Here is a 10992-nt window from a genome sequence, read left to right on the forward strand (position 1 = left end):
GTCTTATTGTTGCGCGACTCGTGGAATTTGATGAGATATTCACAGGCCATGAGCTTGTAGAGTTTGGCACTATAGAGCGTGTGCTGGACTGCGCGCTTGTCATCCTTTCCAAATCCAGTGAAGAGAAAGAGTTGTAGATCGTTGATGGCCGCATCCTCTCGGAGAAGATTAGTTGTAAGGCTGAGCTTGCAGTGATATTTGGTGAGCGCAACGGCTTTAAGAAATATTTTAGCGGGCACAACGTGGACCTCGTCCATGAGAACCAGACCCCATTCCTTGTCCTCAATGGCCTTCATTATGGCTTCCGAGTCCTTGAAGCGGTGACTAGTGTAACCATACGTGCTATATGTGGTGACCATGATGTTGAAGTCATTTATATCGATGTTGAAGCCATTGTCAGACAGGCTCGTGATGTGGGCAAGGACGCAGGAGCCTACCACAAAGGCCTCAGTATTCTTCACATGATTGAAAAGAACCGTGCAAAACACATTGACTTCTGATACAAAGAACTCAATTGTCTCTTCGCGTGCTTCCTGAGAATGTTGACAGAGTTTGTCAAATAATTTTAAAATCGTCTCAAATGTCACAGAAGCCGATACATAGTCACCATTATTTCTGATATCTTCCATGGAAGAAACTCCCAAAATAAATGTTGTGAGCGACAACCCAACCATCCGTAGATCGACCATACGTTGGCAATTCTCCTGGTTTTCAAAGAGGCGTTCTAAGGTTAACAACAGTTTCTGATACCACCCAACCATGAAATCCATGAGCACCGGCCACAAATATGACACCAATACTTTTATAATTTCTTGTAATTTTTTGGACATGGGAATAATACCAGGGTTGTTCACGACACGACAGTGCATTAGCTTTACAAACCCTAATTTGAATTTGTCCTTCTCACACCAATTGGAGTCCAGTATTTATAATTGGGTCTAAAAGGGAATACTCGTCGGGATCTATGCCCGTGCTGGGGACTACCAATTCAATGTCATCGTGCAAATGAACAACGAGAGATAATGCTGCTTTCACCTAGTGGGCAGAGGGGTAGGGACGAGATAAGAGCGTGGCCACCAGATGCATTGGCCGTTTTCCATCAACCACGGCCTCTGTTGGATCACCTTTGCTAATTTGCGCAAAAAGTGACCTTTAGCGTTGCTCCAGTACAGAACCCACCGCTACGGCGAGGTTGTCCTTGTTGGAGACGAAGTGGAAGACAGGCCCGAGGTCGTGATCTCTAGAATGCTTGGGCATTTTTCTAAAATAAATTTCGCAGTCTTCACATTTATCATCCAAATCAGAAGTAGTAATCATCATATCTTTAAAAACTTGTTTTTCCTCAAGAGCCACCAATGGAAAATTTTCATTAACATCTTCTTCCAACTAGGATAAATCTAATATCTTTTCATTGCCAATAGCTACAACAGCCTGCTCTTGTTCCAGGGTCATGGATGATAATTTCTCATTAACAACATCTTCTTCATTGTTATGATATTGTTCATCTTCTTGTTTCTCAAGATAGTCTTCTTCTTCTGCTTCACCTTGTTTTGTTTCTTCACTATCACTATTCTCTTCCTTGTTATCAATTTCCTTTTGACATGCTTTAATTTCTGCAAATGATTTTTCTAAACCCTGAAATGCTTCTTCAATACTAAACTGTTCAACATAATCAGGATATGAACGTAATGGCACATTGTGGGGCGAACTACGTTCAAAGACTCGCATGATTATATCGTGTGCCATGGCTCTGATACCACTGTACCATAAAAACTATGTTGAAGCACAAAAACTGATAGCTTGTAGGTTTAATTGTTAAAAATACACGAGGTATTTTAATAATTATTTATTAATATATATAATTGTATAAGATGATATAAGATTACAATGAGGACCCTACTTTCACTTAATTTAATGACTATTTAGCCTAAATAATATTTAATTATTTAATATTAATATTTATTTTATTTATCTAATTGTTATGAAGTATATTCATAACATTTATCTTGTAAAGCCATTTCGAAGTGACAACTACTTTGTTATGGGGTTTGGGAACCACATCCCAAACATCATTCTTCATGATGGACTCGTATTCCTCAGTCATAGCATCCTTCCATACTTGATGCTTGACAACTTCGGCGAACGATGAAGGCTCATTTTGAATGATCGTGCTCATGAGGGTCAAGTATCCCTGATACCTGGTTGGCTTCTTGCTTTCTCGGAAAGTCCCTCTGGGTGCAATGTGTCCTTCGGCATCATCAAGTGTCCCCCTAAGCCATGAAGGCCTCTTCCTAGAAGAGGAAGGCTCTTGCGGAGGGGGATCAATAGGATCCATAGGTTCTTCTACATCGGGCATCGTCTCATCTTCCTTTTCCTCTAGTTTCCTAGTGTCAGCTTCTCCGGATTTCCTTAGTATAGGAAGATTGTCAACTTTGCTAAGAGCCATATCTTCGTCAAAGGTGACATCATGGCTAATCTCGACTTCCCTTTGACCAGCCACATAAATTCTATAGCCCTTAGTATTTTCGCTATAGCCCACGAAGATTCCTTTCTTTCCAAATGCACACTTTATTCCTTTTCTCTTTCGGCACATGAAAACATACAGGATGTCCAAAAATTCTAAAATGAGATACGTCAAGTTTCTTACTAGTGAACATCTCTTCGGGATTTTGGAACCCAATTCTTGATGAGGGCATTAGTTTTGAACATATACGACGGTATTCACAGCTTCAGCCCATAGAAACTTCGGAAACCTTTGATCATGGAGCATAGCATGGACAACTTCCACAATCATATGATTCTTCCTTTCCGCCACACCATTCTACTCAGGAGTATATGGTGTTGTAGTCTCCCTCTTAATGCCACCCTCTTTGCAAAAGTCATGGAACTCTTTGGATTCATACTCAGTCCCATTATCAATCCTTAAGATCTTGATCTTCTTTTCAGTTAGATTCTCGATCAAGGCTTTGAAGTGACAAAACCAGGAGAACATCCAAGTATTGTGAGAATAATCATTTATAAAAGTGAGATAATATAAATATCCTCCCAAAGAATTTACAGGCATCATACCAGATATGTCGGAGTGAACCAACTGCAATATATCGGAGGTCTTGCTATGGCTTGAGGGGAATGGTTCCCTTTTGAGCTTTCCTTTGGCACATCCCAGACATACACCTTCTTTCTCTACTTTGAACTCAAGCATCCCTGTCACCATTTGTCTCACATCGGGTAGAGCTTTATAATGAAGGTGAGCAAACCTCTAATGCCATAGTTTAGACTGAAGAGACGTGTCACAAAACATGGTAGCCAACAGACTTCCTCCGACCTGATATAGTGAATCAACTCGAAACCCAAGAGTGAAAGCATCTTTAAAATTCTTTTTCCATACACGTAACTTGCCATCGATGAAGGCCACCTTGTAGCCTGTCTTCCAGGTTCTTTTTGAGATCAGGTACATATAGGACTTCTTGCAAATGAATTGTATTGCCCTGATTCAATTGTCGAGTAACATTTCCTACGCCTTTCACTGGATATTTGGAGTTGTCCCCAAGAACAATTTCCAGGTTGGTTTCCTTCTCTATCAGATTAGAGAGAGCTTCTTTGTAACCAGTGAAGTGCCTTGAGGCACCACTATCAATAAGCCAATTTCCCAGGGAGTCCGGGGGAGCAATGGTAGAGAGGGTCGCTGGTAGATAATATTCATCTTGCTTATTGTTAACAACGTTAGATTCGTACTTGGAGTTTCTTGCCTTCTCGAAAGGTTGACCACTTCTTTGATTTCCAGCATTCCTCTTTCCTTTACCATTGAACCTGCCATTCCTTTGATTGCCTCGAGAGTGATTTTGATCATCGTCATGATGTGTGTCCTTTCTATCAGGGCACTCCCTCGCATAGTGGCCAATTTTGTTGCAAATGTAACATCTTCCTTTTCTTCCACCCTTCGGTCTGACCTTTCCTTTAGATTTAGACCAGACTTGTTTCTCCTTTTAGCATGAGAGGAGAAAGCAGTGGGATTGCCTCTAAGTGTAGGCATTTCCTGCTCTTCCATCCTTGTCTCTTCTTGAATGCATCTCGCCATCAATTCCTCAAATCCAGGAATTACATTATTGTTGAGAAGAGTGGTTCTGAATATATACCATTCAAATGGGAGCCCTCCGAGAGTTGTGATGGTTAGTTCCCTGTCAGGAATGACTTCCCCAATTGATAGGAGATCATTCTTGATCTCAATGATCCTTAAGAAGTATGCTTGCATACTTTCATCTTTGCCCTTCTTAATTTCCTTCAGCTTATTCTTAAGGAACAAAACTTGATTTGCATCATTAACTTTAAATAAGCTTACCAGTCTATCGTAGATTTCCTTGGAGGTGGTCAGCTCGAAAACATAGGCCACCAGGCATTTATCGATAGAGTCCCGGATGATCTTCTTTGCTTTGACTTCTCCCCTGGTCCACTTGTTCCTTGCAACAGCAGATGCATTTGATGGAGGCTCAATGATTCTGCCTCTCACATGGTCCAACACTTCTTGCTCTTCTAATGTCAGATCGAGAGACATCTTCCATCCGTGATAGTCAGACTTCTCACGGAGCTTGTCTTCAACGGGGAAGTGTGATGAGGACCCCATGAAGTCTTTGAGATTGCTTCAACAACCTTCGGTGATTGCTCTTGCTCTTGCTCTTGCTTGGGCTTTGTCTTCACCTCAGCTTTGATACCATGTTAATTTATGGTATGTTCTATGCTTAGAGCAGTTTACTTCAATTCTTCTTATTAACCACAGTTTAGCAATCACAAACATAAAGTAAAGTGCAGATAGAACATTAATAGATCAACAGAAAACAAGCCAAGACAAGAGACACCAGACGTGGTGGCTTGTTGGAAAATCAAAATACTGAGAGGGAAGGTGAATCAATATTCCTTAGCAATTAGCACTTTTAAATCTTTTCAGAGCATTAGTTAATCTTCAATTATCATTAATGTTTATGCAGTAACAACAGTGAATAAAAGAACACAAGAGGCACAAAAATTTTAGGTGGAAAACCCCCTCCGGGTCAAAAACCACCAAACGCTTTTCTAATAATTCTTTAATCTTCAACTCCAATTGAAAAGAAAGCTCCAACTTCCTAGAATCTAGAAAAGCATTCTTCTCCAACTCCCACTGGATGGACGCTCCAACGCCCGAGATTCTTCAGTAGTCAACTGAACGGATGCCCCAACACCCAATGAGCTACAACTCACCCTAGCACCACCCTACCACCTTGAAGTTTTCACAGGCTTGAACCTGTTGGTGACTTCATGCACTAGCCTAGCACCACCCTACCACCCTATAGAAGAATAAAATAAGAATGGACTCCCATACCAGGGAAAGTGGTCCAGTTTACAATGATATAGAATGACGTAGAGGAAGATGACACACTAGATCATAACCCCAACTATGACACAACAACCTAATGATGATCCTAGACCTCCCGACATTGCCTCTTCAACTCTTGGCAGATAGACACTTGTACAAGTTTTACAAAGATGCTTTACAATGACTCTGTACAATGATACTTTTACAATGTCTGTATGCAGTGCTGCCCACTTGAAGATTTCATGTGGTGAACTTCTTGCTGTTGTTCTGCACCTTGATTGTTGCTCTTGTCATGCTACCCTTTCTCATTCTTCAGAACATTAGATTATGCATTGAGTCTTCTCTTGATGAATATATAATACCTACAAAAAGTCTTCAAGGAAATACCCATGACATGATAATAGCAAAACTTACCTCATCCTGCAGAGCATATGTCAGTGCTAAACAAAAACAACAAATTAGAATACAAAGAACCTAATGCAATTAAGAGATGAACATGCATATACAGAAGATACTTACCTGTAGCTTACCTCTGCTACATCATTTTGCTGCACCTTGCTCTTTGCTGCCCTAGAAAGTCTAGTCCTTTGCACCCCTTGACAACACTTGATCTAGTTTTTCTTGCCTTCTAGGAGCACAATATTTAATCTGATGTATCTCTACAATTTCAAATCCTAACATGTGATCGTCGGTCCTATAGAAGCCCTCTGAGTCTTATTTCCAATGCCACAAGTCTGACCCAATTTGGACTCTTCAAGACAAAGTTATGCCCAATCTCTCACAATGACCTAATTATGGACTAGTTCAATAGAGCAAACTTGTACGACGTGCCACGTGTCACTGTTTCCTCCTTCGGCTCTGAAATTGATACACAAAAAACTACAGTCCATGCACTATCCACCACTTTTTACAGAATTCCAATCCTCTTCTCAGAGAGAGAGTTATGACGATTTTCCCAAGGTCACTTCTTTGAGATGAAATTCGGCAGCCTGCAAAAACCCTAACTTCCACATATCATATCTCCGAAAATATAGCGAACCAAGATCTGAAATTCAGTCACGACTCACGACGTTCATCAGGATTTTGAATCAAATGGGTTTTAATTTCAGAATCTAAGACTTTGCAAAAATGAAGTTATAGCGAAAATGTCACGATCACTACATTTGGAGGATATATGAGATTTCTTTTTATAGAGTTGAGAGGGGCTTCTATAGAGAATGTTGGAGGGATTTTAGGAGCTTAAAAAATTATTAATTAATGACTATTCAATGACCAAAACCAATTATGAGTGCCATGCCACAACCCAATAGGGTTTTAGCCCACTAATTGGGGTTACTAATTTCAAACATGAATATCTTTCAAACCGTGAAGAATTACTTGGTGTGCCATATATCAACGGAAACATCTCGACGAGTAGAATCTATCTAGAAGATCCTTGACTCAAAATAGAGTAAGTTGTCAAGTCAAAATTCTCTTGCAAGATCAGGGTAGCCTTGGTGTTGCTTGGGTTGACATCAATGACAACCTCAGATCATATTTAGATCAACAGCAGCTAGCCAAGGACAAACCCCAATGCGGGGAAACCCTTTGATAAATTCTTCTTTAATCTTCAATAGTTCAGCGGAGACAGAAATAGTACAATAGTACAGATCTGTAATTTTTATGACAGCAGTAATAGAAGCCCTAACCAGCACTTGCAAAGTGGATCAAATGGTTCACAAATAGCCTAGAGTCAACCTTAGTCAGCCTTCAACAGCAATGAAGGACAGCCCGAAACAGCCCAAAAGAAATGGTCAAAACTAGTCAATGTTTGAGTCAACGTCTAAGTCAAATCCGGTCCAGGGGCAGCAGATCAGGATTGCAATTTGCTTGAGGGAGACTCCCCACACTAGACCACAGTCAAAATGGCTCCCTCGCTGGTCAATGCAGTCCTCTCTTGCTTGCTGCACCCAGGTCAACGAAAGTCAACAGAGAACAGACCTGCGTCCTCCTCCTTGCTGTGTCTTCCTTGCCTCCTTGCTGTGTCCTTCTTTGCCTCCTTGCTATGTCCTTCTCCCACATTAGCTGCTCCTTGTTAACCCAATCAAGTAAGGAGAGTGAGAGAAAAGAAGATGAGATGAGATGAGATGATATAATGACTCAACCTCACTTATATTTGTATGAAACGCTGGGCATGTGTGCCACACACTTAGCTGCTGGCCGACCTTGACAATTGGTTAAGTAAATAAAAATAAATTCATATCTTCATAAATACTTGTCGGAATCGGATGATCGTTAGATCAATCCTACACCTCTCGACGAGAGAAATCAAGGGAAATATCAGCTGCCATAAATAAGATGACCCACATGGAGTTTGGCCCCAGTTGCCAATTTTAACAAAACGCTCCGGGAATCGTTCCCAAACTGGGAGCTTTTGAAAATGTCGCTCCCATTCCCACTCCCAAGTAACCTTGAAATGATTAAACAACAAGCTCCATTACTAATAATTATTATATTACTGTGTACTTTGTATCATGTGGTCATGTTAAATTGGTAAACTTTAATGGTAGTGGCATGGCATGTGACCAGCATGTAACTAATATATTGTTAGATGGTTAAACCACCATTAGTGACACACATGTAAATCATCTTTCTAATGCATTTTGTGCTTCTTTACCTTGTTCAGGCTGTCTAGAACATGAACATTGAAAGGAAATCCGTTGTATGATAATTTGCAATCATCTGAATGTCTATAATGTATCTCCGCTAGCTGTTCATTTTGTTGACATTGCTTTCATATTAAGGGGCTCTCCCATAAGTTTCTATTTTTTACATTTGTCAAGGCAAATGCGGAGAAAGATTTTTGAGACCTCACTGCTTCTACAATTCATTAGTATCTACATTAACTATTCCCCTCCTTACAAGTTCTCCTTGAATGCCTCTTGTCACCGTCTCCAAGGGGAAATTAATAGCAAGATCATGGAAGACATCATTCGTCTGGGTTGCTTCATAATATGATGGGTGAATATGAACAGCACGACATTCCACCATCTTCTCAGTCGTACATCTGGGTTTACTTGGATTATGATTGAGGAATGAACTCTTCAGATTACGGGGGAATATCTATCAGAAGTTCATACAACCTACTGAAACTATGAATGTCAAAGAAGCCAAAAAAGCACAATCCTGTGACAATTAAGTGTATCATAGAACCTCAAGAAAGATACCTAATCCACAAAAGAATACAAATCTTACGTGGTCAGTCCAGAGAAGAGAAGATTATGTAATATGGAGAAATGACATTTGAATTAATTCATAAAGATAAGTTGCCACAGAGACAGATCAATCTTATGTTTGCACATAACTACCATACCTAGTCACAGATACAAGAGAATGGAAGGTGATAGAAAGAATAATATCATAGTTTCAATCATGGTCAATATAAGTTTTAAAAAATCATAAATCACTGAAATATTTGACCAAGCAGAGAACCCCATGGAAAAATGTTTTGAGCTGTTCAGTATATTTAAATCACATGCAAAATGTGAACAAAGCTTTCAGTCACAAACTTAAGTAAAAGCATTTCAAAGCAGCCCACTTTCATTTCTCTTCAATATGCTAAACAAAAACAGAAGATATATATGCACATCCATTGCAGTTCATTAACAGATTAGATTAGCTTTTATGAATATTGGGAGGCTGTACCAAATTTTGAATACAGCTAATTAAGCAAAAAAATAAAAATACAAGGGAATAGGCTACCTTTACACGGTAACCACTGTCCATGAGCCGCTTTGCCATTTCTGCTTTCCTTTCTAGGTCCTTTTGCTCCTGATTTCATATTCATTTCAGAATAAACCAAAATGTAAAAATTGAAGATTCAAAATTGTAATTACACACTAACGCCGCAAGCATGATTATTAAAGGTTGTATGTTGCACAATCAGACTGTATTCTCCATCGATTAGCTGTGTACCTTTTGTGATTGGGACATTAAATGATAAAGAAAGATAATAGTAGTTCAAATGATGCCAAAATTAAAGTACATCACAATGGAAACAATCAATAAAATTTATATCAACCAACTCAATATACAGAATTCCATATTAAAAAGAGCAAACCAAGAGGTGATGTGATGAGAATCTTTACATCTTAATGTCCATTTCAATTTTCTTGACTTTCTAAAATCTGCATTTCCCAATGTTGCACGAGTTTCCTGTTGATGATTGTAGCTCTAACAGGTATTTCCGCAAAAGCAAAGTGTCCTAGTAGTAGGAATCGTCATTAAATGACTATTAGACTTGGGAGTTCATTTCATTAATTAACTAATTAAGTGAATGTTTTTTTATAAAGTGAGTTTAATTTAATAAAGTACCTAAGTTTGGGTATGTTGAATTTCTTTAGCTATGGTCGGTCTTCGCAATGTTTCATTTGTACTTGTAATGATGAAATATAAATTTGTAAAAGAAAAATTATTTGAAGCATGCTCTTCATGCTTACAAGAAAAAGGAAAATATTTATTTTATGTTCAAAAGACATTTTAGAATTTTCTTTTTGTTTTGGTGCCACAAGTTGTCCAAGTCGGCCCTCTACTCTTCAAGTCAGCCCAGCTATTCAAGGCACCCATTTGGCCTATGGACCTCTATATATTAGTGTCACTCGTCCTCCTCTCCATCATCATTCGATCTAAGCATTAATCATTAGTATCTTCTAACCATACGAAGCAAATCAAGGAGCAGATCTAAGGGGATTAAAGAAGCATATTAAGTACAAGTTTAATCCTCGTGAAGAAGTCGGATTATTTGATTTATCTCTGTGCAAGAAGGACAAATGTCTGTAGTTCATATCGGGCTAGTAAGGCCGAAGATCTGTGATTCTTCTTTGTGCAAGAGAATCCGAATTTCTGTGATTTCTCTCTGTGGATAAGGGCCAAATTTCTGTGATACATCTCTGTGGAAAAGGGCCAAACATCTGTGGTTCATCTCTGTGGAAAAGGAAGCCGAATTCTCTGCGTTATCTCTGTACTCCTGTGGTTGCAATCAGATTAACGAGGGCTGACTTGGACACTTGGTGGACGACCTTGGAGGTTAGTTTGACTTTGATGTATCTCTTGTTGCATTGATTCTCTAAGGGAAAGTTTGGCTGGGATTTTGCCCCTAGTGGGTTTTTCCCAGTGTAAAAATCTTGTTGTCTCTTCATGCATTGTGATCTCTATTGCTCTATTGTCTATATGGGTGAATTTCTGAATGTTTAATTGCTTAATGATACATTGAAAGTGCAAAACAATCATCTACATCATTGGAAGTAATTATCAAGTTTCAGAAATAAGTGCTTGTATAAATTTGCACTAGAAAAATCAACAGGGTACTAGTGATTTAAGTTGAATTTTGGACCACTGATCTCAACTCAAGACTAGATTTAATCTTGACCGTTGAGATTAGGAATTGGCCCAACTCAAAACCATGAAAGGATGTCAAATGAAAGAGAGGATACAATCAATTATTTTTCTCAAAAAGGATTTTGAGAAAGAGAGAGAAAATCATCACAAGAACTTTTTGATTTTCTGGGCAAGGAGAAGAATTGCAGCAGCAGGCAGCCATTGATTTGCAGGGCGTACAGACCATATGGTTCAACATAGAGGTGATCCAGGGCAGATTTCCAAGAGCT

The 10992-nt window shown here is 39.2% G+C and overlaps 1 protein-coding gene across 2 annotated transcripts in view; it reads right to left on the reverse strand.

Annotated features, from left to right (window-relative positions):
• LOC149246511 (uncharacterized) overlaps positions 1–10992 on the reverse strand; it is a 246158-nt gene that overhangs the window by 13586 nt on the left and 221580 nt on the right. For both annotated transcript variants that reach the window (XM_089457956.1, XM_089457955.1), the window contains one exon: positions 9089–9157. In XM_089457956.1, coding sequence (XP_089314082.1) covers positions 9089–9157 — 69 coding nt within the window. The remainder of the gene's footprint in view (positions 1–9088; positions 9158–10992) is intronic.

This window comes from Pinus tabuliformis, chromosome 7 (assembly GCF_031772625.1).
Source record: "Pinus tabuliformis cultivar Carrire ecotype Pingquan chromosome 7, CPIR1, whole genome shotgun sequence".
In the NCBI taxonomy this organism is placed as follows: domain Eukaryota; kingdom Viridiplantae; phylum Streptophyta; class Pinopsida; order Pinales; family Pinaceae; genus Pinus; species Pinus tabuliformis.